The sequence below is a fragment of the Grus americana genome, chromosome 4 (assembly GCF_028858705.1).
Source record: "Grus americana isolate bGruAme1 chromosome 4, bGruAme1.mat, whole genome shotgun sequence".
Classification (NCBI taxonomy): domain Eukaryota; kingdom Metazoa; phylum Chordata; class Aves; order Gruiformes; family Gruidae; genus Grus; species Grus americana.
Genome location: NC_072855.1, coordinates 68,922,368 through 68,950,300, shown reverse-complemented (window position 1 = coordinate 68,950,300; position 27,933 = coordinate 68,922,368). Strand labels below are relative to the sequence as shown.

Here is a 27,933-nt window from a genome sequence, read left to right as displayed (position 1 = left end):
CAGCTCTAACAGGAATAGGGCTCCTCCACATAAGCCTTAAAGATTTCTTTTATTTTTTATTGTCTGATACCGATTCCCATCCAGTGAATACCTGCCAGTAAGTACAGTACAGCAATCACAGGCAGTAACTCTTCTTCCTAAAGACTGACTACTCCATCAATCCAGAATGCCTGAGGCAGCTTAAAGCTCGAGTCTCTTTCAAACCCAGGACCTCCTAGCGTGACAGTTTAGCGTACTGCAGTAATGGCAAGAAGCCAGTAAATGTAGCTGTTGGATTTTTCAGGATTTTTGACTGCTGTGATTTACAAAGGATGTATTTCTTCTGTTTTATCTACACACCATAATTATTCTTAATTATTCCCAATGTGTTGCCTATCATACTCCGGCCTTCCTGCTATTTATTTCAATCCTTTCTCGGAAGGCCCATAGGATAAGAGTGAATCATCCAGAATAATTAAGTAAATCAGTAGTGAAAGCCCCCTTCAGAGGAAACATATCTTTTCTAAAAGTTGCTGCTTTTAGCTGAATTTAATTTACAGTCATCTTAAGAACAACGATACTATTAAGGAAGTGATTTCTGCAAAAGTAAAAACATTTGGAGCTTCAGATTAGAATAATAATGAAGATGAAAAACCCATTCCTCCTGTGTAACAGCTTTGTTAACCCTCCTATTGCCACAATTAATGAAGTATTTTGGTTTATATCCTGATATTCAGCAGTGCTTATGTGAGATGCATATTGTACGTACTAGTGGCTTTACGGAAGGATTTCTGAGGTTGCGTATGTTCTGTGTGAACTTCAGCAACTAAGATAGGCTTCATTTTTCAAAAGTGACCACTAAGTTTTGGCATCTGAGTTTTTCAGTTTCCATCTTAAGACAATCAAGGCCTAACTCTTAGAAATGCAATTTCATTTGTCACACTGAAATACACATTCTGGACACCTCAGAAACAAGGTTTCTTCAGTTAGGGGCCACTTTTGTAAATATTGACCTTGTCATTTCTCTTCAATTCAGTATCTATATATGAAAAATCCAACTCTGCAGAATCCAGACACTGTTTTGATTAATTTGCATTAATACAGTTGGAACTTTTAGCTTTTCATCAGGAAAGTAACCCAGAGCCCCTATTACTACTAGCTTTACAAATCCCTACTACCTCATTACATCTCCATTCACCCTCATGAAACATAAAACTACTGAACTTTCCGTATAAGAGAACTCAGCAACAAGAAAACTGCTATCTGGATTTTCATGTGCTGCAGATTAAAACTACATGCCATGGGCTCCAGGAAACAAACTTCTTACCGTCTTCCCGTTATAATAGGCAAAAAATCTTCTGATTTGGCTTCAATGACTTTAAACATTACTTTCTGCAAATCTGAAATTCCCACAGCCATGTCTTCTAGCATCCCCGCTTCTTCACCTATATGGAAAGATTACAGAGGTTATTAACGAAGTAGACAGATCAGTCACTGAATAGGTTATAGTAAAGCAATACAGGGATTATATTTTCCAGTGCATGCATCTAAAAATCACAGCTCTAAATCCACATTAAAGTAACCTACACAAAAGCAGACTGATTTTTAGAACTGCTGACAATTCTCTGTGGCCTAAATGATAACCGTGAGTGTTAAGCACCTCTGAAAATCAGCCTGCTCTATATGTGCACAGAATAACCTCAGAAAAGCCATTTTTGTCTATTCTGAAAGTGTTTTTAAAAACTGTCCTGCTGATGGAGGACAAAGGTTTTGAGAATAACAACAAGCACCATGCAAAAGGGAGCCTGACAGCAATCTCCAAGTGAGTATCTGCAATTGCCTGTGCATTAAAGAGCTACACAAATGCTAAATCACTCCGGTTTGGTCAAAATCTCTAATTTGGGGAAGGATTCCAATACATCTCGTTCAAAGCATTTTGAAACATACAGCAGTTTCTCACTCCAAATGTCTTTTTTAATACTTATCAAATGATGGCATCTGTAACAGCTAGGGATCAAACAGTTTTCGAGTTATCTTTACATAACCAATACTGGCATGGTCAGGGCAGAAGCTGATAGAGTCAGTAACTATTTAATCTGCTGTTTGGGTTAGCTTTATAAACCTGCTATTTTGGGTCAGGCCAAATACCTATACCAATGGAGACAGTTTATTAAACCCAAAAGTTCCTCTAGCTGTACTGAGGAAGGAGTAGTGCATGGAATAATTACCAACTAGAGTTCTCAGAGGAATGGAGAATAAAATAAAGGAGTAATTTTTGATGCAGACTTGGCAACACAGTATCAATGATTTCAACTGTCCTACTATATGGACATATATTATAAGGATAATATTTGTTGATTCAATAAGCCAAATTACTGGAAGCAGAACAGAGGTTAAAATAAGAACCTCCCGGGTAAACTTCTGGCTGAGATGTATAAGGAACTTTGTCCAAGAACAATACTTACTATATGTACTAAGGAGTCCTTCATATTGTACAAGCAATCCAACAGTATGAAGCTGTTGTAAAAATCCTTGATCATGTAAACCTGTGTGCAATTTGATTATAAACCCACAGACCAATCCAGCAAGCTATAAAGACAATAAAAAAAACGTGAAATTAACAGCTGTGCCATTATAACACAGTTAAAATGAGGCTTGCTATCATTATAGACAACAGAAGTAATATTCAGATATTTGAGAAAACAGCATAGATATTTCTATTTAGTGACTAAATACATAACTTCATATTAATATATTATTGAGACATTTTTCGGTGTAAAAAGCAGTGAAACATTCCCTTATTTTACATTAGAGAAGCTTCACTGGTTTTGTAGGGTTGTGTGTTATTTACACTGACATACGCAAGACCAGAACCTCCGTTGGCAGGCTGTGAATTATGATGGATTTGAATTACGATGGATTTGAATTACGATGGATTTGAAAGCAGTTAGGCACCTAATGCAACTGAATCTCCTCGGCAGTTACACCCTAACTCCTTAACTATGTTAGAAAAAATGTGTAACTTAAGGGAGAAATTAGACCAATCCTTTAGAGACAATCTATCTAGAAAACATGATTTACAGGAGAAGATCGGAAGAACTTCGGTTATTTACCAAGAGAAGACAAGTCTGAGAAGAGACATGCTAATAGTCTTCAAACACATAAAATACTACTACAAACTGAAAACAAATAATCTGTTCTTCCTTTCCAAGGTGACCAGGATTAAAAAAGAAAACTAACAAAACCTAGCTTGAATAGCAGCAAGGAATATTCAAGGCTAGACTTGAGAACTTCACCCAGGGGTGAGGATACTGGCGTATAATCTAGGAAGACTAAAAATAGTTTTATGGATCCCTCTCTGTGCAAAAGGGAGATTAGGAAACCTTTTCCAGTCCATTGCAGACCTACTTCTCTGACTCAGTGATACAGTTACCATGGATTTCCATTTACTATTAATTTCTCTATCACACTAGAAAATATTTAAGGGGATATAATGGAAAATATCTGAAAAAGTTGTGTTAAATTGGAAAAAGGAAAAAACCAACAAAAAGAAACCCACAAACACTGCCATGAATATTATGTTTAATTACAGCAACAGCAGGAAATAAGTGATGCAAGAAAACCTACTGCTTGACTAAAGACGATATCTCTTCTTAGGGTCAGCATCAAACATTGTGGCAAACCACAGGCAAGTTCCTGGAGCAGAACAAACGCCATCGATTGCTTCGCCCTGGTCACCACCTCTCCCATGCAGTCCTTCAGCGTAATCACCAGGGGATACAGCTGTTCATACCAGTCACCTAGAACAAGACAGATCATCCATTCCAAAACAGAAAACTTGCAGCAAAAGTCCTTTTCAGAATGGAAACAGGGGTCTGATGGCTGCATAGATCATCCTACGCTTTAAAACAACCCTGCTGCTCTATCCTAACCATTGTGGTACCGGAGAATATGCTTAGAGGTAGGACTCCAGCTTACCACCAAGACTGGAGCTAAATCCTTGACGTGAATCCAAATATATTGAAACAATGACTTTTTAACAGACCTAACTTCTCCATAAGACTTGCATTAAAGTATCATAAACAGACCGTACAGGGATATATGTGAAAACTCATTTAGCACAAGATTAATACAATGGAGATTAAGATCTCCTGTTCTTTCCAGACTGACAACTTGCTACCTAAGCAAATGAAGTACCATCAAAAAAAAAGGGGGAGAGGGAAGAGCCTGTATTTTAGAAAAAGTGGGTGCTGGAAGGCAAAACAGAAGAAAAAAAAATATCTGGAAGGATATTATCTGTTTAATGTATAGGCTGGAAAAATACTAATCTTTAGGTCACATTCCTTTTTCTTTTCAGCTTCTCTCTATATTGTTCTCTTCAAATATTTAGAAATACTGAACTCTTTTTTTTAGCTACTTCGAGCAGAAAGATTTAGAACTATTTTGTAATATGTTTTGCTCTGTTAGAATACATGCTAGGGATATCAGAAAAAACAAGCTAGTGAAATGCTTGAAGAATGGAACTCCTTAATACATTACAAATGAAACAAAGTGATAGCTAGGAATGGAGGAAAATCAGAACAGCTTACTCAAATTTGCCCAATTACCCAAGCTGTTCCTTAATTTTTCAGCATTTAATAAAATCAGACCTGCATTGTAGTTGCATATGGTTTTGCCTACCCCTCTAAATTCAGCAAATAATTAACCCCCCCACCCTCCTTTAGAATCTACATCTCAGTTTCATTGTTATAGTTTAAAATGAAAGAGAAATCAACACTCCAGAAGAATCTATATAAAAATAGGGAGTGTAACTGACTCAATACAGTCCATCACTGACTCATATTTTCTGCAGATTAGTGTAATTAAGAATCAATGATAATTAAAATCTGTTCCATTTAAATCATAATTAGGTAGAAGATAACAGCACGTTGTTTCAGGTAACATTCTGACTCAGGCCAATGAAAGACTCATTAGTACTGAAGAAGTTCTCTAGACAGGAAGACATAGCTGCCTGTTGCAAAGTCAATTTGGCTATGCTCCAGAAAAATATGTAAATGAAGAAAACCACAGCCAAGAAGACTGGAGAGAACTTTGAAAGCCAGGAGAAACTGGTGGAGCAGGAGAAAAAGTGTAGCAAAGAGGAAACAGGAACAAGGACAGAGCAGTCACAGACAACAACTTGGGTTCCTTCGCAAATAATGTCTCTGTGGACAGACAACATGTGTTTTAACAGTCATAAAAATTTCAGGGTGAGTAATACAGACTGAAGAACTGTTCCCTGGAAAATGGCAGTTATGAAGATAGAGCCATTGTGAACAAAGCAGAACAGAAGCCATCCCCAGTTTCATGCTCCAGCAAAAAGAGGTGATTTTATACATGCCATTGACAAAGAGAGTACTGATACACTGCCTGCCAAGGTCTGGTGTACACGTTTTAAAGAGACTGCTGAAAAAAAATGGAGAGCCTGCAGAGGAGGGCTACCAAGATTTAGAGTTTAATCTCCTTAAGCATATGAAAAAGGCTGAGCAGCAACTTGATTTCCCCTCTTCATGAGGAGAAAATAACAAGTACTAACAGGGATGTTTGTTCTAGGGAATAAAAGCAAAAGAACCACCAAAGGCCAGAGGCTGCTGTGAGACACAGTCAAATTTAGAAATAAGGTAGACAACAAGGTGTGACATACTGCAAGTCAGAATAGACAGACCAGACAATCTAAACTCTCCTTTCTAGTCTTTAATTACAGTAATTCATTAAATTACTCAATAAATAAACGCCAAGGAAAGCAACTGCAGCAGAATGAGATTAAAAGATGTAATGCATACTAAACCAGTGAATAGGGCTGTATGTGATAAGGATAGAGTTTGTTGGCTGCTTATGACTTGAGCAAATAATGAAAAAGATCATACCTGGCCACTTTAAAGGAGACATGAAAGTGCAGCTAACAGACAACTGTCCCACTTTCATGGGAAAGCAGAGCTGGAGTCAGACACAGCCAAGGATCTTGCAAGTACACGGACAGCCAGGGCAAGAGAGAAAAGCTGAATTTCTAGAACTAGCCACACTGTGAACCTGCTATTACAATTTCAGGTTATGTGGATAGGGCTGAAGAGCTTTACTGAGGGGGTCATATGCTGGCCACAAGTCACATAACACTTAGGTCTGTTTCTACTGAGTTGCCACTTATCCAGTCAATCTACACCGTGTAATTTCTGCTTCTTTAGGAACATAACTTTGTACTTGTCCTTACTGAACTGCATTCTAATATTTCAGTGCTCCATTTCATCAAGATCCATTCTAATCCTGCTCCCATGGTGCTTAAGGCCTCTCCCAGCTTTAAGCATCTGCAAATTTTATAAGCATCATCCATATTTCATAAGCCAAGTCAGTAATGAAAATATTCAATAATACTGCACCCAGAACAAATATAAGTGGATTCCACTTCATGCAGCCTTCCGGGTTGGCAGCAAGCAACAGATAAATACCTTCTATTATGATTTTCCAAATTATTTTGCACATACCTTGTAGTAGCTTCAAGATAATTTTTTTCACAAGGTTTTTTTGGGGGACACTACACATTTGAAATACCAAATTACTACCATAAGTAATTTTTGTCAGTAGTAGATGAATTAAGAAGGAATTCAAAGACTTGAGATTTTCAAGGCCATTTTTTTTTCATTAAAGGACATTCATGCTAAGTGTATTAAAATCAATCACTACTGAGTATTTAATGCCCCAAATAATACAGTTTTACTTAACATAATTAGAAAATAATAAAAATTGTAAGTTTGTAGGAAACCTTACCCTAGTGACTAAGGAAAGCGAAATTATTTTATTATAGAATGCAAATAGAATTGTAGTTGACAAAAGGAAAGATGATAAAACTACACCCTCATGTGATTAAGTTATCCATAACAATCATTACTGCTTGCTTACACTGAGTAAGGATGTCCAGTCCCCAGAAGGTGGAGCTAGTTAGCAAATCTAAAAGAGGGACTGCATTGTTTCTTGAAAACAGAATATTTATGAATGGACCAATACATTTTCATGCTTGTCCTTCTATTTTAAAGCAAGTTTAGTGTGTTAAGATGAAAATAAGAGGTGTATCACAGACTGAGGTCTCGGAAAAGGCAACTCTAGAAAAAAAAATCTATATAGCTGCTCAATCTTTGGTCTGTTAAAATCACACCATGTCACTTGTTATGCAGGATATCCTCTCACGAATACTCCAGCAAAAATATAAATCAGGGTCATTGATTAACAATGCACAAAGCTCCAAATATCCATGAGAAGTCCTTACTGCAGCTTTCAAGTTGCTCCTTGAAACTGAGCAGCGCTGTGAAACTGAAGTTTATGAAACAAAAAAAAGCATTGCATTTTGAAGCTTACAAGTAGATTCAGTAGAATTCGGAAAACAAAATTGTCTTGTATGCAAGGGATAAATATAGAATATTGAATAAATTCATAAAGAGATATTATTTGTAAAAGGAGCTTTAAAATCCTGGTCCAAATTCAGATTTAGATTATCCTGATCTATCTTGCTACAACATTGTTGACACGTGAGATACTACTTGGTTATGAGTCACAGCTTACACATCCAAAACAGTTTGGGAGAGGTGCAAGATGCCCTACAACTCTTCCTTCATGAGAAAACTGGCAGTCAGCTCAGCATCAGTTGTTGCTGTAACCGAGATGCAGGGGGCCAACTATGGATCAGGGCCTCCACTCCTACAGAGACTGATGATAGTTTTGTAAAATCCCTTAGGGAAGGAAATAATACGAATTATTGCTTTTGTGTTTAAACGCATTCAAGGATTTACACAGGTTTGACACTTCAGGTGTCAAATTTAAGTTAAAAATTGCAAGATTTACATTCTCAACACAGTGGAAAATCCTTTGAAAAAGACTGAAGAATTGACAAACATCTCAAAAGAGACATCAGGAGCAAGAACATAAGCAACAAGGAGACTAGAGGACGACTGTCAGGTCGCTCCAATGGCAAGGGCAGCTTGTCCTGTTTGGAACATTTAGCATCCAAACAAAAGAGTCAAAGCCTACTGATGAAGCAAGGAAATTCAGTTTAAAAATCGTGCTAGTCACCCTTTGGAAAGGAAACTAAAACAAGGCATAAAAGCCAAACTCATTAAAATGGAAAATAGAAGGATGAAATTGAAAGAAATAGTATCGCCACTATGCAGTTAGCATAAGATTAAAACAAAAGAGTATATGCAGCACAAGCGGTGAGTAAATACTCCACTTCTATTGCTAACAGAGTTGTGGAAGTTCAGTTTATGACAGGATTTGCCCTTTGGTTTCTGGAAAACGCCCTTCAGTCCCATGATCTCTTAATCAACATGCCTGCACAGACAAACGACCTGCAAAGCACCCAACTAGTCATTTCTACATGGTAATTAATATTCAAGTTACAATTTGTCAAACTGCACATTAAATTTGATAAAGTTTGGCAGAAAAGTAAGCTCTTGCTCTTTGCAAAATCAGACCCATTGAAGTGCTTATTAAAATGTGCTGGTAATCAAATGGGAAAAGCCCTAAGGCTTTGGAATACCACTCCTATCTCCTTTTGCTCTGGCAACAGAGAAAAAAGCCAATTCTGTCACTGCACCACCTAAAATTCAATGGAAATCTTTGATGGCATCAAGTCACCTCAAAATTTAAATGGTATGAAGTTAGAAACTAAACACAAAATTAAAAGCAGAAGAAAGCATAAGGTTGTACTCTTAAAGGAAGAAAGGGCCCTAGAAAGGTAGGTAACAGCAGCTACCCACGACTTGAACTGTTTATGGTAGCCAATCTCTTATTCCCTTATTACCTGAACATACAAATAATCTATGATAGGATTGAAACAGAAGAGGTCAAACAACGTAAATGAGGAGTTGCCTTGACATCGCAAACTGAATGTTAGACGAGCTCTAATGTCCTAATGCAAAAGGCAAGCGAAACAAGCCAACCAACCCAAAACGGTAGTAACCACCTCAAAAACAGCTACTACAAATAGCATGAAATAATTAACCCACAGAGTCTGAATTTACTCCCTAGGATAGGAACATTCTTCTGAATTTTATTTTTAAGAGAGGTTTAAAAACTGACTTAGTAGAGTTCATGTATTTAACTTTGCACCATAGAAAGGTCAGCTTCCTATTTCTTCATCTTGCCACTCAGCTCTTGGAGCTCAGTTTAACTCTAGCATGAGGGCTAAGCTCTTTGAGAAAGGATGAGGTTTTATGCTCATAATTCTGCAGCATTTCTCACAGGAACACCAAAAACCTGCGTAAGTCTTCCTGATATTTCTGCAGTTAATATAATAGCAGTCTACTTTGCACAGTTTTGGTGTCCAGAAGAACAATTTTGAATTCTTGGGGATTTATTATTCCATTGTAATCATCTGAGATTTTCTATCCTGTCACATGGATTAATAGTGAAAATGGAAACCATCTAATACATACACAAATGTCTCAGCAGCTTTAGTCACAATGGAAACACGTGGCATTAACAGACATAAAGCTAAGGAAATCTAATATACTCAAAACATAGGAGTAATGGATAAACCTTTCTCTAGAAGTGTTGTGCAATCAAATATTCTGATGTCTTGTTTAAAAAATAGTTTGTTGATTCAGTTAAACAGTCTTCCTTTCCCTTACACATTTTTAAGCTTCCCTCAATAGCCGAACTACTTAGAGAAACTACTGCTGAAGGGGTTGTCTTACATGCTGGGCTACATACAGCCCAGTTAAGGACCCTATCAAAAAAGAGAAGGATGATACAAGGAGGAAAAGGAAGGGAAGAGAAAGTTTTTCAGAAGTGTTTTTGTTTTCTCAAAATAAATAATGTCTGCTACTCAAGTGAACACAGACTGAGGGAGAATTTTTCATCTTCCTGACTAAATGATAATTTACAATAAAAGTACTTGTAGAGTCCCCATCAGGTATCAGATTATTCAAGAAAAATTAACCCCCATATGCCTGTAGCAATGTGGCTACGAACAAAGGTTTTCCTTCATTCCAGCTAGGCAATACGGCACCATTCCCCAGGCGCTCTTTGCTACCTATGCTGAAGGTCACCATTGGCCATTTCATCTGCCCAGCAACATAGGTTATGTTTCCATAATTCACTTCAGGCAAAATCCAGGTGCAATCACACTGCCAACTTAAATTGCTTGAGACAACGTGGTGGATTTTGTATGTAGCAAATTAGGGAGTACTCACACAGAGCCAGCGGAGCAATGGCTGGGTGATAGTTCTGGTGGTGTAGTACAAGGAACAGATGGAAACAGCAGCCTCTTTTAGCAGCACAGCTAAACACGGAGATCTGTCAGGGGCTGTGTAAGCGTAAGAGCAAACTACTGTGTTTCACTGGCACCTCTAATGCTGCAGGACAGGCTTTCACATTCTGACTCCCATGGAAAATGAAAAGGCAAAAATAAAAAGAATTTAATGTTGTCAAGTAGTTCTCCAAGGCAAACCAGCCTAGAGTTAAAAGAATAAAAAAATCCCCTCTCCTTTAAAATCCATCTACTCTTCCTGATTTATCCTGCAGAGAAATCATAATCCTGCAAGTGATGAAACCATAGCATGTTACCTTGGTAACTGATAACTCAAATTCAGTCTTAAGAATACACTGAAAGGTTAGACTGCATGAGAAGTTAGGCTACAGAAGGTATAATTCATGTTGAAAGGTAAGTACAAGAAAAACATGCCACTGATATTTCTGATTACAAAGATTCCATACAACAAATATAAGCATGTTGGGAAAAAAAAGAATAAGATCACATAATGTCAACCCTGAGATTGCAAACCTATCTTAGGAAGCTCTGAATATATGTTATGACAATACCTATAGTTATAGAAATAGGCTATTGCTCAAACCATCAAGTTATTGTCATAATATTTTCTACCATCTAAAATAGGTACGTGTGTATTCTTTGACATCTTTTTCATTGTTACATGCTAGGAAAAAAATTGTATTAAAACAGACAAGTTCACTAATATAAGCAAACATTTCATCCCATACTTTAAGGCATACTTTTCAATGTTTTGGTCAAAACCCCTGTGTATTTCCCATTTTTCTTACAAACAGCAGCACAACTTTTCTTAGGATCAACTCCAGCACTGAAGCAGTTTCAGATTCAAAGATCCATCTGTGTCCATACATTTGCAGTGTTAATGAAATACATTATCCTCAAACTACAGTACAATATATAATCATAAGATACAGCAAGCTTTCCACTTATGTAAAGTTTGTGAATTGTATATAGCATAAAATTCTGTAATTTTAGAAATGTATCTATGAGTGTAAACACAGTATGAAAAAGTTATGAACCCATACAACCAGGGTTCATAAATATAAAATGGAGCAGAATTAAGGCAGAATTTATAGCCCTAAACTTCAAATCTCAATCTCTATGTAGGTGCTTCACGGTGCATCCTCAGGGATTCATGTCAAACTTCAGAGAGGAAGATGCAGAGAAAAACAAACATATAAAACCACACTCTCATAGAGAAGTCAAGCATGAAAAATTCTGGCCCCAAAGGCAACGGTTTTGAAAACCATTAGGCAACCAACTTGGGCACACACCCAGACGGTTCTTCAGAAAGCTCCATCTTTTAAGTTAGTCCTATAAAAGAAAGCAATTTTAAAACGTCTCCATTTCTACATGACCTTGAAAGTCCTATAAGCTGTCAAAGGCACTGCATGATGCTCTCATGAAAACATCATTAGGAAATTATGTCTTCCTCAAAAAGTAGAACATGAAAACAAAGCGAGCTGCCCCTCAAGTCTCCTGCAGTTTCCATGTGATGAGGTGTTGCAGGACACTCAGCACAACTCAACAGAAGCACTGACTCTGCTCTCACAGAAGGGCACTTGTACTGATTCAAGAGAAATGGGGAAAGCCTGGAAATGAGGGGAAAAGAAAATAATTTATTCCAGTGCCATAATGTCTTGATATTTTTTGTGTCCTTGGCCTGTCAGCTCCAGAAGACAACTCCTCAGCTGAATGAAACACATCTATAATTTTCTGACCATTACAATTACCATTATTGCTTAGCAAGAGGTACCTTTCATTCTATTTGATTACTGCTTATTATAGTACTTAAGAGGAAGTAACTTCTAAGGTTTTTTTGGCTTTGAGAGCTAAAAGCACTAACTGATAATTCATTTGGCTGTGTAGGGTGTGAGCCTGAATCAAAGCTAAGAGCACACTTTTTTACGACTACAATGAGAGACTCAAATGGATTGGTTAAATACATTTAATGGCTTATATAGAATAACAGAGGACGTATTCAGGGGGTTGTAGAGAGTGAAGGAAAAGCTGTAAACATTCATGTTGCTAAGCATGTCAGAAAGCATCCAAAAATAATTATCCTAAATCATGACGATTTTGAGATTCAGGAGGGAGAAGGAAATCTGAAATTTTGTTCCCTAACTATGGAATACAGATAAAAACCAGTACATGTGTGTCTATGTATACACACACAAATGCACTGCAGTAACTTGGGGGAAGTTTGGGTGAAAGTGTGCTACTACTATACCTGCAAAACATTTCTAATAGCCATACTGGATTTCTGCTAACAATAGCAGAAAAGCTTGCTAGCACCAGGGGGAAGAGAAGGGAGTTAGGCACAAGAACAAATATTCAGTTTTATTCTTTTAATCAAAATCAGTATGTTTGGGTTCACTTTCTAAAGATTGTTTCAAGTTGACAACTACACCTGCCTCACTGTTGAATATTTGTACCTTCTTATCTGAAAAAGGTCTGAAAAATGTAGAAAGCTAACTGTGTTGATACTTTACACCTGCAAGACTTCACTAGAGAACAAAGATGATATCATCTCTCACTCTAACATTATAGGGATACTTGCCTGGTAGACAGAAACTCAGAGAAGCAAACAGGTGAGAAATACTCTGGTCTCTGGACTATTCATAAAAAACCAAGTCGAATGCATCTGGCATTGAAAATAAGAATTCCCAGATGCCAGCACAAATCTCTTATACTGGTAAAAATGCTGATGTTGCAGTTGCATTGAAAATCAATACTACAACCAAAATCTTTTGCATAAAACTCACCAGTTCTACACAAATTATATACAACTGAAAAAAGATTTTTAATTCTTGTTGTGTAACAAAGAAATTACAAATGAGTTCTAATAACTTTAAAACCCTTGATATAAAATTATGTGATTAAAACCAGGGGGGCAAGGAAGGGAAGAACATAGAAAATATAGAATAAAATACACAATTTAAACAAAAAAGCCAAAATTATACTAAGCTCCATAAAATAAAGTGATTGTGGGGGTTTTGTTGTTTTGTGGTTGGTTTTTTTTTGTTTGGTTGTTTGTTTTTTTTTAACTGAAGAGTGGCACAAGGGTTGGTTCTTATTTCCTTATATTTGGACTATCACCATTATCACTAAGGAGATGTTTCATTTGTTGCAATCCACTTGCACATCAGAAAGTCTAGTCAGACTTATGAAGCAGATCTAGCCTATGCTTAGAGAAAGCAACAAGGAATGTAACCATAGGAGAAGATCAGAAGATTTGGTGGCTAGGGCTTGCTGTGGACAAAGTTTTCTTCACATCATCTCATGGAATTGCTCTACTTAGCCTTCAGTATTGACACAGATTGACACTGTATTCAGGGAAAAATAGATTTTAGCAAATCAGAAAACAAAAATCAGTAGCGTATCACTTCAGAAAAGTGGAAGGGTTTACAGAAGAATGACACTGAAACAGAATGTTCACCTTTCCTTACAAGTTTCCTATGGGATAAGACACACTCCAATTATTTTTTTTTCTCAAAATAGTATATTCAAGTAGAATCTAAAATAAATTAAACTACATCAGTTTTCAAAGGAAAACATTGTGGTTTCAAAAGGTTTTCATTGAGGCATAAAAAATTGAGCACAGCAAGCAGTTTGAGGACACAATGAAGCTGTAATTTGATAAATCACCTTCCATCATTCAAGGCTACAACTGTGCAAAAACTTGCTATCAGCATGCTCAGAGATACTATTGACTCTTGTAATTTTTCTGTGACGTTTTCCGTTATTTACTCTAGTCAATGATTAAAAAATAGGGGAAGAAAAGGGTTGCTTACCACCTGTATGCAACACCTTGCAATCTGCTGCTGCAGGATCATTTTCAGCCTCTTTAATGTTGCTGATGTTATCTTTTTCAAGCAGTCTGTCCACCATGGCAATAACACAGTTTAAACTCTTTCCCACATTGGCCCACACCCTGTCCTGAAAAGATAATATAATAATAATTATCACTGCACATTACTGAAGAAAAAAAACAAGAGACAATACTAACTTATTAACACCTTAAAGCGGAGACAGAGACATGTAAATTACCAGAAGTATTACTAGAAATATTATGTGTCGGCATATCACCATTTTTCTCATTCTTCAGCCTACTACCAACTTAAGCCTTTTTCATGGAGTTTTTTCTTGCAGTGTAAATGACTGAACTGAAACTGGAAAACACATGTGCTTCAAACTCTACATGAAAATGCATGCAAAGTTTCAGGTCCAATCACAAAGAACTGAGCAGTTTGTCTATTTGAAAGAACACAGTAAGAGCGCAGACATTCAGAGCTTTGCCAAATCAAATCTCGTGTGCAACTACCAGTTTTCCATCGTACTTGACAACCTCTTTTTTGATAATATAACACACCCTCTATTTTATCACATCAGTTACTCTGTTAAAGCAAATGTAAAACTAAAGGACTAGAAACATACTGTCATGACATGTTTATTAGGTAACACAATTTCAATTTCATTCTTCACCTCTCACACAACCATCACACTTAACTGACTTTATTATAAATATGAGAATTACGGAAGTAATAGAGTGATAGAAGAAATTCTGTACAAGCAGAGAACAAAAGAGCTAACGTGGAGCAAAAGAAAGAGCTGTTATGGAACAGAGATACAGGAAGGGTCTTTCAGGTGCTGGATGCTGCAGAAATTGAAGCTCTTGCACCTACTTTTGTGGGGCTGAATAAGAAAAAGGAAAAAACCAAGCCGTACAAGAAATGAGGCTTTACACAAGGCTAGTAATCGGACAGCATAACAAATCCACAAAAAACCCCCATGTACATGTTTTAATGCTGAGTCATTCTGAAACTAATGCAGAGCAACCAGAGTTTGCTTGAGGGTTAAAAATGGGAAGATAATATCACTCCTTTCTACTTTATGATACAACAGCCAGAAGCGTTATCTATGCGTCAGGCCTTGAGGCGTAAAAATGAAGTTGGGAAAGACAAGAAGAGATAAGGTTAAAGAAAACTGAAAACTCAGAGAAATATCATAGTTCCATACAAATGGTGACACTTAGAAGTTGGGGGAAGGCCAAGGTAGAACTACTAATTAAGGCAAACATTTAATCCAAGATTTATTTTTAATTACATGCCACACTTTTTAGGCCATTATCCTGATTAGAGGGATCTGATCTTTCCCTGTTCCCTCCACCTGAGGGCACACCCTGTGACAAGCATCGTGCCCTGAGGGACATGACATGTACTTGCTGAATCTGTACAGCAACACAGATCCTCTCCTCCAGCTGCCCAAACCTGATTCCTTGAAAGATCTTGTAGGGCTGCCTTAAGGACAAGTGAGCATCTCGTGTTATAGGCGGATGTAGAAACCATGGTTTGACCCTCTCCCTAGATAAACCCATGCCTTAACCATACTATGAAAAAGGCATTGATGATTTACAAGAGGTAAGAAGCTGGTCACTCTCACGCAGAACTGCAATTAATTAAAAATTTATTTTAAGCACTGCATGTACAATGCAACAAGTGGAAATATCTGCACCTGGATGCATGAAACAAACCATTAGACACACGACTATCTGATATTCACATGCGTAGGTACAATTTAAAGCCAAAGACAGAGGACTGGTATAGGTTCCTTCAAAAGCTTCATCCTGTATGTACCACAAGCATTCTTGAAAACCATTTAGAATATGGGTGAAATGATTGATTTTCACTAGTCACAAGTATTATTTTTGGGAGAAGGATTCTATGAAGAGCAATGAAATACTGTAAATAGTAAAAATTCTGGCCCCAAATAGCCACGAATTTTGCCAGAGAGTAGCAGGGAACTTCAGACTTTCTAGTCACTGAAGTTGCTGAGGTATATGAACTCAAGTTGCTCAGTGTGGCTGCAGCAACGTAATTTCCCTTTCCTCCCCCTGCTGGGGGAGTTTAATCCCAACACAAAGAGTGTTAAGCTCTTAATGAGCATCTGGAGTTATTGCACAAGCAACACAAATATGAGCCCTTGTTTCATTTTGGAAAGCACACTTTTCTCTTTTCAAACCAACTATTAACCTAGCATTGAGATGATGTCTATACAATATTCACACAAACATTCCCCGAGGGTTTAGAAACAAAATTCATAAACATCTGTTGACAGAAAGCTCCACTCTTACTATCATACATCTGGCTTTTTTATATATGGGCACGTGAGAGGGAGCGAGGGCCTGTTGCACAGCTCTTTTTCTCCACATAGGAGGTTCCTGGGATTAGAAGCTATCATTACAGGCAGACAGAAAAAGTAGATGTGTCTATCGCTCATTGTGATGTTATTCTGTCTGCATCAAGGATGGCTACAGTTTGCCAAGAGCGCTGCTGAAATTCTGCAGTTTGGTGAGAACAATTTTTGAGTAAAAATGCAGTTTCCAATCAATGAAAATCAAGTGACTCCCTATTTTCTCCACAAGAAGAAAACCATCCATTTGACGTTCTTTGTCATTCCTTACCAGTCCCATAACATTTTCCTGTTAGTCTAGCACACTTTCCACCCACCTTTGACCTCCTTAAGTGGTCTGTTTTCAATTTGCCCAAGAACTGCCTCACAAGTGATCATTCTGCAGCACGTACCAGGTTAAAGGACAAAATACACCCACAGCCTCTCATGTAAGCATTCTTACAGGCTCTCTGTGTGAAGTGAGGGAACAGAAGAAAATAAGTCTTATTTCTTTATACACTGAGGTACTAAGACCCTAGATTCCTAAGCAGGATGCTTCTCCTCTGATACCAGTTTCCCCACCAGTTGCTGTGGAGCTACTTGGATGGTAAGTTAACTACTGTGGTTTGAAAGAACAAGAGAAACAAGGTCTCTGGCTCCCTCTCATTACTGCTGCTTTAAGCTCCAAAGTCAAGCCAGTGACAGGGAAGGTGGGAATCTGTAACAGGGCTTGACCCTGTTGGGACAGAGCATTGACACACTGACATCATCTACTTCTTCCAAATTTCAGAAGCCATTTGGCATATTAAGGAGTCCCGGCACACGTGGCTAAGTGTTGCTAGTTAGAAATGGCCGTATTTGCAATTCTCTTGCTGCCTCTGCTGTGGTACTGGCAGGCATGCATGCAGAGTCATAATGATCTCCATGAAAAGCTAGGCCTTGGCATCACAGAAAGCTGGACATTTTTCCTAGAACATTTAAAAGTGAACCTTTAAAATAATTCTCTTTTATCCACCCAATTCAAAAAACAGTAATTAATTTCCATCCACTCTGAAAGTATCATTAAAAGGCAATCCAACCCCCTCATTTTAGAGAGCAGGAGTGGAAACTATTTTCCTGTCATTACACCTGACTGGATGTCTTCCTCCTAAGGACTGCCAGCCAGTGGAGTCCCAGAGGCTGTCTTTTTGTTTTTAAAGGATTCTCGGGCTTTCTAAATTCACTACAGAGCTCCTCAGTCATCTCTCCTGTCTTTCCATATACACCACTACAGTCGTGTGCTTTACTTGTGCTAGGTGTGACACAGCAACTGCATTCCTCAGTGCTCTGAAGGTACTGTGTCTCCTTCATGTGGGTTGATAGCCATATATTACCTTAAAGTTCTTTTCAGGTATGTGCGTAGATAAAGCACCTATCTTAACTAATGTGCACGATTAACACCTCCTTGTGATATGACAGTGCTTTGGAATGGAATATATCACACACAGATCAGTATTCCAGACCCGTGTCCAAGTACCATGTCAGTACTTGTACATAACTTACCGGAAATGCCATTTTATCTGTTCTTTGTAGCTCCAACCATGTTAAGTAGTCAGTGAGAAATGTAGAGCAGAAACAGCTCCAAGAGGCAATGTGCCCACCTTTTTTGTATTATACATGACAACATGCTTTGTTCCCTCCTGCAGGGAGGTTCTAGGATAGCAAAAGCAGCTGGCAAGAGAAGAGAATATCTACCCAGAGGCAATCTAAAACTCTCAAGTTAAATATTTTTACTTCAACAGTAATGCTTGACTACTGCCTACGTGCAGTGCACCAATATAAATAGCTCAATCCATACTGCTGTCAGCTACTCTGGGATGAATATTTGTGCTCGGTATCAAAGAGGAGAGGGGCAACACAGTATTTTGCTATTGAGAAGGTGGCTTTTTGGAAAACACTGGTGACTCAGTGAAAGAGTACCCTGCACAGTTAAGAAATTGGGAGTTATTCCTTAAAGTTAAATTGGGATGCCAGGGAAGGGGGTGGAACTCAACTAGTTTTTAAACACTGCCTGGAATTCACTTTCGTGATGGTTGTAAGGAAACGTAGTCATTGGAAGCGGATGCAACAGTGTCAGCTTAAAGAGTTGTTGGACATCACTGATTTAGATTTCAGGCAAAACTAAAATTGAAATTTCAATTGTAAAATGCAACTCTAGGGCTTGAAAATAGTGTGTGTGGGAAAATAGCAAAGGAAATATAGTACTGCGCATACAAACCAATGTATCGCAAAGGTTTTTTCTTTATAGTTCACTTTCAGAGTAGATTAAGCATTTTTTTCAAATTTTATATACATTTATTCTTTCTCATCATGCTAATGACAATTTGATCATTAAAACCCACATTATTCATTACCTCCACTGACAGAAAGAACTGAAAAATAACAGAAGCCTCATCTTTCAAATCTAGAAAAAAAACCAAAATTTCTCTAGAATTTATGCTGTCTCAAGTTTGACAGTGACTCTGACTCAGTTTAACTCAGAAAATACTTACAGGTACACTTAATTTTAATCAAGCAAGTAATCTTACTAGTTCAGCACAAAAAAATAGATACACATTAAAGAAATGTGCTTATATGTTTTAATAGATGAGGACCAAGCACCTGGCAGAAATAAATTTAAAAATCAATAATGAAATACAGTAAAGCTAGCTTCTCTGCAGTGACAGAAGTACTAAATTAAAATACAAATACTTGCACAAAAATGCCATTTTTCCAATGCAAAATTTCTCCCTTTTATCAAATCTATTGTAATGTTTATTTTTCTGAATGTTTCAACAGCTGGAAACAAACATTTTGGCTTTCATTTCAAGGAAAGAACCACCATTCTAGCCCCTCGGGTTGTTGAGAAAACATGAAAAAAGTTAATTCTAAAACCAGAAGACAGATAAAAGAATGAGTTATTTATTTGTTGTTTAAATCTCATGACTACTTAATGCATGGGGTTGGAGATAATTGTCTTTTCTCTAGGAGAAATATATTATTCTTCCCTTATTTGTAGTATGGATAAAAATTACAGTTCAGGTGTGCATACTGCAGCTCATATAAGTTATTAATTATTTATAATAGAGATTAATATACTGGCATCCTTTACATTTATGAGAATACATTGACGAACTGAAAGCATGAGCCTGAACTGAATAAAGATAGGTTGAAATCAAGGTGTATGTAACAAAGAAGCAGATCTATTATGAATACATCCACCAAAATAATTAATTTACAAAATCTCAGCCATATAAATAATACAAATCTTTGAAAGATATGCTAAGAATGTTAAAATCTAAAAGCCATGTTTAATTCTTTTATGCAATCTCAGACATCCTCTAAGAACAGACTCTAAGGGAAAACAGCTCTGCTTTGCTGAGGATTAATTCATGTGTATATTTAAACTATTTACATTCAGCCTTGGGGGAAAAAAATAAAAATTCCCTCATAATAGCATATGCTGTTCCAGTCTCCTTAAATCTGCCTAACTAGCAAAAAGAACTCATGTAAGAGCAAAGACAGACAAGCATTGGGTTTGCATGGCAAGGTTTTGGTAGCAAGGGAGCTACAGGGGTGGCTTCTGTGAGAAGCTGCTAGAAGCTTCCCCCGTGTCAGATAGAGCCAATGCCAGCCGGCTCCAAGACGGACCCGCTGCTGGCCAAGGGCGAGCTCATCAACAATGGTGGTAGCGCCTCTGGGACAATGTATTTAAGAAGGGGAAAAAAACCTGGGCAACAGCAATTGCAGCCGAAAAGAGGAGTGACAATATGTGAGAGAAAGAACTCTGCAGACACTGAGGTCAGTGCAGAAGAAGGAGGGAGAGGAGGTGCTCCAGGCACCAGAGCAGAGATTCCCCTGCAGCCCATGGAAGATGATGGTGGAGCAGATATCTACCTGCAGCCCGTGGAGAACCCCACACTGGAGCAAGTGGATGCCCGAAGGAGGCTGTGACCCTGTGGGAAGCCCATGCTGGAGCAGGCTCCTGGCAGGACCCATGGCCCCGTGGAAAGAGGAGCCAATGCTCCACGTGGTTTTCCTGTGCTGTTACATGCACAACCAAGCAGTCACACAGAAGCACACAGTACTTAGGAAAATTCTTTCAAGTTAGTTTCAAAATATACAACGCATCTCAAAAACATTATTTCACAGTTTTGCACTCCTTTCTTGCCCGCCCCCCTGTAACATGTGACAGGGACACTTAGGGCTTGTATTTGTTTATGCTGATTTGTAGGGTTGAGGATTGAATACCAACCGAGAGTTTCTGACCACTTACCCACTCTTCCTCATCATACTCAGAATGATGGGGTATAGAGTCTTGTCTTTTAATCTGAGAAGGATGGTCCTGATGCTGTAAATCACCCCCCTCTTCTGCACTGTTTCTAGGCACAGCTGGTTTCTTGAGGACACAGCCAGGCCGGGCTGTGTATAGTGCTAAAAGGGCACTTCTGACCAGCTGATCCTTAAATGCATGCACAAATAACTCTGTCTAGAAGAAAAAAAAAAAAAAAAAAAAAGAATGAAAAAAGTTAGATCAAAGAATGCAATACTGCAACGTAGCTAATGTAACACTGAATTGCCCTTAGACGGAGTGAGTATTTGTTTCAGGCTGGTCTGAGAGGCAGAAACCAAAGACGACCAACAAACAACGAGAAACAATTCAAGGGGTTTAAGGACATCATCACATTCTACAATCCCAGTGTCCTAAGGATTAACACAAAAGTACAGTATCTGTCATAGAGATCATCATCTTTTCACACAAGCCTGTTTTATTCGAGTTCCAAATTTTGCCTGCAGAGACAAGCCTCTACAAGAACCAGTTCCAAGAGTAACCAACCACTGCTCAATAATTTCTGAATAACTGTCAGATAAAACATGATTAACAAATTTAAGGATCTTCTTAAATAAAAACACACCACTCTACACTGCTGAGATTGCAGTAATTGCAAAAGCAGTGTTTCCAGAGATGTAGGTACCTGTAGGTATCAACCCAGCTATCAGGGCAAGTGATGACACCTGATTTCTAGCTTTAATTTATTTTTAAAGAAAGGAAACCTTGAAGTAGTTTTTCTAGGCTCTCTGAAGATGTTATTCAATCACTGTATCATTTTTCTAATTCCTTCTTGTTGACTGTGACAGCTGGAACCTTACTGTATTTTTCAAAACCTCCAACCTCCCTGCATTATTTATCTCCCTTCCACCCCAAGAAGAAAAGGAAAATGCTTTATGCTTATGGTCTTTAGCATCTCTAGACTGTCTCCACGTAACAGGACTTGCTGTTGCCGCCAGTCTGCCACGCACGCCCATCTCCTGCAGTCACACACAGCATGTGGCCCTGTCTCCACTACTCCTCTTGGGAGGCTGGCCTACTGAACAGGAGAGGGTGAGGACACATTCCCTTTCACTACGGGGTGGTAACCACTAGCAAAGCCACCATGACAGACACCTGGGGAGAGTCACAAATTTTGGTTACTTCAACAACATTCAAAAGGGTTTATCTGACAGAGTGGGGAGAGCGTGCACCCTGCCACTATACCACATCCACCGCATCCCACTCAGGCTGCCAGAGGTCCTCTCCGCAGTCAGAGGCCCTGGTTCACAGGGGATGATGAAACACTGTTTTGCATTTCTTTCACAGCACAATTACCTGAATTTATTTCTCTCAGATCAGTGGCATTGAGTTGCCTTCCTGTTTACCCAGAACACAGTGGATTGTCACGTGCAGATTCAGATGCTGAACTGCCTTTGTGCATACAATATTAAACAGGCATGCGGAAATATGTAGATAAGAGTCAGAGCAACCAGCCTGAACAAGCAGTCACACAAAGCTAGGAAACGCTAGAAATAAATGTTGCCCGGCCTAGCTTCATTCAGCCCTTTCATCCTTCTTATGCAAAATGTGGAGAAGTAGCAAAAAAAACCCAAACCAGCTTGAGGTGTCAGCATCTATCTTCCTGGAAGTCTTTCTCCCAGTTTCTGCACTTCTTACTTTTACTCTTATCCCATCCCTCTTTGCTAGTTCTTGCTCCTCTTTGCATGCCTCTACTCCTACTCAACGTATTTTTCTTGATTTTCTGCCTCAATATCCCCTCAAAAGTTTACTGACATTTAGACCACAATGCTCTAAATAATTGATGGCTTTCTTAAAGCTCCAGCTGCTGGGTTAGGTACCTGCTTGAGAAGTTTCTGCTTTCTCCCATTTTCATAATGTTTAGGAAAAAGGTATTTTTGATCCTTAATGGTTACACATAGAAAAGGTGAAAATTTGCTGCAAATAAGACTCAAAAGCTTATCTAAGCTATGATTTTTTAAAATCAACATCAGGACTTCTTTCAGGCATGATTTGGGATTCTTTAGCGATTAGGCTTGGCAACACTATTCATCTCCCCGGCACTTTTACTGGACCCATTCTGTCTCATCCTTACTAACTTGGTGCCTGAGGGAAAGGGTGTTTAAACAGAGACAGTTTTTTTATATGCAGTCTTTCAGGACTGCCTTGTGGTAGTCCTGAACTGCGGTATAGGACAATTTCATTTTTCTACTCTTCCAGCCTCCGCGTGGTGGATGCTCAGAGAATACTTAGTCTTTGAGGACTATTGCTAGCAAACCCTACTAATCTTCTGTAAAGAAGAGGCAAAGTGAGACTTGCAGAGTTGTCTTTTCTTGCACAGTAACAGCAGAGCTCCTCTTCGAGACTGTTCTACAGTTCCGTATCAAGAGTGTCCAAACTACTTGTCTGTGCTTAGAAATGACAACATGGTTTTGCTGAGGTTTGTACCTCCCCTGCCCCTAAAAGTCTGCATTTCAGGTCTCTGCATCAGGCATGAAAAACTCAAAAAAGCTTTAAATTTCAGAAAACTAAGTATTGGACAACTTGAAGTAAGGAATGCCCACTATGACTGCACTGTGTATTGGGTATCTGAAAAGTTTAAGTAATTTAATATAAATATTTTATAGGGAAAATTCATTTTCAAAAGCAAACTGACATGGAATCAAACCTCCATTTTTTCATACAGAGACTCAAATGCCTCTGTAATTAAATTCCATTCAAGGATTCCATTGGTTTAACAATCTACATTTTAACCACATTTACTTACAGCTCAGTACAGCTAAATTTGCAGAACATCACTATTTATAAAATTGTATTGAAATCACGAAACAAGTCTATACAAAGAAATGAAAACTTTGCAAATTCTTTTAGATACTTGACTAAAGAATATTTCTGCAGACAAAGATAGGCATAGCTGGAAAATGAATTTATCAAGCCTTCTGCAAGCTGCAAATGCGGATACACTTGTCGACAGCTAAAGGCTTCCTTAATCAATTAACAGAAAGTGTTGATAAAAGGTTAGTCTCAGGAAAACACTACAGAAAATTGCCAATTATATATGGAGAAGTAAAACCATGCTTAATATGAGAAAATAAGCTCAATTTAAGAAGCAGCAGTAGTATTATTTGATTTAATTTTCCACTTCCAATGCATGCAACCAGTTGTTCTATTTCTAACATAAATACTTAACTGTAATGCACATTATTGATAGCTCAGATACACTCACTGCTACCTAATCTTTTTCAAAAGAATTAGTCGATATATCAAGCTTAACATTATCTTAAAATAGAGTGATATGTTTTTCAATAAACTTGAGGAATTTAATCACCAGGCAAATCATTTTTACAACTTCTTCAAACAGCTGTTTAATTTCTGAATTTCTATCAAGTTAAAATGTGAGAGAACATTTCTTTCTTTACATATAAAAAGTATACAAAAGGTGGGAGAACAGAAGCACCTTATGCTTTAAAAAACAAGTAGGTGTCACGTAATTCTATCCAGAAGAGCATGCCAACTTATCTTAAATATAACCAGGGACACTCTATTAGTCTTGGTTCTCCCATACTGTACCAGATGATATAGATCGGTTATCTTAGGATACGGAGATGATGCTTTGTATTAACCATGAGGGATCTAAGTGCAGCACCTATGTGTATGGCTTCACTCAATTTGGGTTTCTGAAACTTAATATCAGCCTTCCCTGAACTCATTTCTTGGTCTTTCCTTTCCTCCCCAATGATCTTCCCTTCTTTACAAGCAGCTGTCCCTCCACACTTAGCTTCCTCAGCTATAGTCCTACTCTCTCTCTTGATTATCATAATCTCCTCAGAGTAAATTTGGGAATAGTCAGGAAAACAGGTATTCAACCATTCATGCAGCAGTTTTTCAGACAACTGGATTCATCTCTCTCCCAGCAAAAGGTGGAGGTGAGATAGAAACTATGGGCTGTCAGGTGGACTGTGTCAGGTGAGACTCGTGCTTCCACTTCTGGGAACCTGTGCTCATGTACTAACCAGCAATTTAATCCTGGCCCTGAAAAGTTGGTATGAACACATACAACTAAATCACCAGCTATAAATTTAAAATATCTGTGACTTTTCCAAACTGAATGGATCGTCCTTTCTGGCCCTTTTCTGTGGTCAGACTCTCCAACAGCCATGGTTCAAACAGTGTGTTAGTATCACAGCTGCCTGCAGCCACTTTGAAACTGTCCACTCCTCCTGCCCAGACAGGCAAAGGTGGGAAGGGCAAAGCAAATGGCTATAGCTACCATAGAAATTCTTAGCAACCAGGTCTTGAATCTTCAAGACAAACACTTCTTTGTTTGATTTGCTTTACTTGTGCACACATATTTCTTTGAACTAACCACTAACAGAGCGGCTCTACTTTTTATATGAGCAGCTAAAAATGGCCTCTGTCAGTACTATATGGAAAGGTATGCTATAATTGCCACAAAACCCCCCTAAATTCCTCCCTTTCATTTCCAGGCTGAATTCTACTTTCCTATACTATCCCAGACATTCAGAGCGACTCCAGTGTTCTCAGAGTTACCGTGGATTTACACATCTGTAACTGAGAGCAACGTTTATCTCCCCCATGGCTCCAATGCAATGCCTTTGCAGTATGTGGCTGAGCTCAATATTCAGATTTGAAACTCTCCCATTGAACGATGTACTGCTGGGATAATAGTGCTCAGCAGACCACAGGGGTTGCCACTTCCCAATAGCTGAAGATATATTGAAATGGTTATTGATAGTGTTATTAAGCCAAATTGAGATCGCATTACAGAAGGTATGGCCCATGAAGCAATGGGAAACTTTTTTCAACCCCTCTGGTCATAGCTATAGTGCTTAATATTTTTATAGGATAACATATGCTTAAAAGTACTTCAGACTTCAGCTAATCTCCAATATCACTCTGTGAGACAGGTGGAAAATACTATCTTCCTTAATTTAGAGCTAAAGAAACTAAGATGAGGAAGAACCTACAGCTACAAAGGAATATAATAGGAGAAAGTGGATTAAAATTTGAGACCTCCTGGCGTTAACTTCCTAGCTTCTCCTTCCAGACTGCACCACCATTTCTGATCATGCTATTATTCTAAACCTTATGCACAAACCTGGCTTGAACTACCTCCCACAAGCAGCAGTTCGAAGTATCACAGAAAGAGAAATAAAATAACTGTTTATCATACCACAAAATTATTTTCAATAATCTATTTTTAATAAACCCCAGTATGTGGCCACTAGAGGATAACAAAGACACATGAAATTAAATTAATTATACTTTCAAATAAAGACAACCTTTATAGATTTCATTAATTTTCCACATGGAAAGCCTACAGAAATGCTAAATAATATTCTTTTTCTAAGAGCAATATTTTGAAGCTTATTTTAGCAGAGCTTATTTAACATTTCCTGATGCTATGAAAGTCAATTTATGCAGAAAAAACCCCAGCAGAGACTTGGTTATTCCATTTTCCATTGCAGTGAAGATTTGAATCTTACTTTTTCTGAAAGCATCTTTAAAGAATTCTTCAAGCTGTCTGGAGAGTGCTGGCTTGCAGAATTAAGCAGCAGGTCTGCATGGCTTGATATGAGAGGTTGTAGATGATTGATGTTGCTGAGAACTTCTTTTGCCTTGGCTGTGTTTTCAGGTGAATAGTAAATACACTGGTATCCAGTACTGTAATAACAGAGGAAGAGTCACATAATGTCAAAATAATTTCTACTATTAATAACAATGCTTAATGTGCTAAAAATCTTACCACTAGTTCTGTAAAAAATGACAGATACCTGAACTTCACTGATATCATTGAAATGCTCCTTCCTTTAAGGGTAAAACCAAATTCTTGCTTGAACCATACAGGACAATAGACCACCCACCACAAAAGGCCCCAAGTACTACTGTTCAACCTAACCATCCCTTTGAGTGATCGATCTTAACATAAGAAAATGAGATTATAATTTATTTATTTAAAAAATTTAATTCTGGAGAAACAAAAGGTTTGACCAAGTGAGGTAATAATCACAAAGAGCATAAGGCTCCTTATTTTTCCAGCTGAACTCCCCATCACATTATTAACTACCTCACTAATTCTTTCTAAATGAGCCATTAACATTTAACTGATCAGTGGCCTACATTATGTTATGATTAGCATCAGCGATGTCCAGGAAGTGGTGATAACCAGAGTTATCTCCAATACAACCCATGTGTTTAATTTGCAAGAAAGGACACAGAAATGGGGTGTGGGAGTTAATTACTACAAAACCCACACAAATACATACTGCAAACTTCCTACATCCCTTTTAACTGTTCACAAACTACTGCAATTCTTTTGCATGACTTCTTTTCCTATCCCTTGTTTTTCCCCCCTAATACTTACTAATGATGCAAGATCCTTTTAAACCATTATTCCAAATTACCATTTTAGACAGCACGCACACACCTACTGGTTCTTTGCTGCAGTATGCATCTCCCCACCTAAACCTCTTGTCCAGAATCCTTCCCTTTACAAAGTCCTGCTTCAGTCTTTCAGAGAAACTAACCAAAATCTTTTGCAGTTTCAGATTAACCTATAATGTTAACACAGGAAAACATGTAACCAAGCAACTCCTGCAACATCACCATTGCCAGAGCAATGTACATACTACTCCCCAGTTGGTTCTGTATGCATCTCCCTTCTTTCCTCTTGTGTCTTCTCATTACACATCCTTCAGTCTCTTCCAGCCTTTCCCCACTGATTTAATTTCTTTCTTAACTTCACATATCAAGACCTGAATTTTGACACTTGTACAATCCTTTGAACTTCACGCATTGCTTTTCATTTCAGTCTTTTTTCAGATCACTCCCCCACTTCCCCTTTGTGTCTTCTAGTGTCCCTTCCAGTTCCTCTTCATTAGTTTTCTACTAATTAGAAATTAAATTTAATTCAATAAAGGACATACGCAACACACGTTCAGAAGTCCATATGAAGTCACTTCCATAAAACTTAAAAGGCTTAAGTCTTTTGGCAAATAAGGACAGATTCAAGCAGCCTTAAAATTAAGCCTCTTCCTTAGATATTTTGCGGAGTTACAGTCTCAAATTCCACAATACCCCATCCTATTTTTCCATCTTT

At 38.1% G+C, this 27,933-nt stretch overlaps 1 protein-coding gene across 3 annotated transcripts in view; it reads right to left on the bottom strand.

The window, feature by feature from the left end:
• Nucleotides 1-27,933, bottom strand: part of INPP4B (inositol polyphosphate-4-phosphatase type II B) — a 346,423-nt gene that overhangs the window by 48,747 nt on the left and 269,743 nt on the right. For all 3 annotated transcript variants that reach the window (XM_054824339.1, XM_054824341.1, XM_054824340.1), the window contains exons 16-21: nucleotides 26,321-26,498; nucleotides 20,760-20,972; nucleotides 14,089-14,233; nucleotides 3,607-3,779; nucleotides 2,445-2,568; nucleotides 1,307-1,424 (exon numbers count right to left, since the gene is read on the bottom strand). In XM_054824339.1, the coding sequence (XP_054680314.1) occupies nucleotides 1,307-1,424; nucleotides 2,445-2,568; nucleotides 3,607-3,779; nucleotides 14,089-14,233; nucleotides 20,760-20,972; nucleotides 26,321-26,498 (951 nt within the window). The remainder of the gene's footprint in view (nucleotides 1-1,306; nucleotides 1,425-2,444; nucleotides 2,569-3,606; nucleotides 3,780-14,088; nucleotides 14,234-20,759; nucleotides 20,973-26,320; nucleotides 26,499-27,933) is intronic.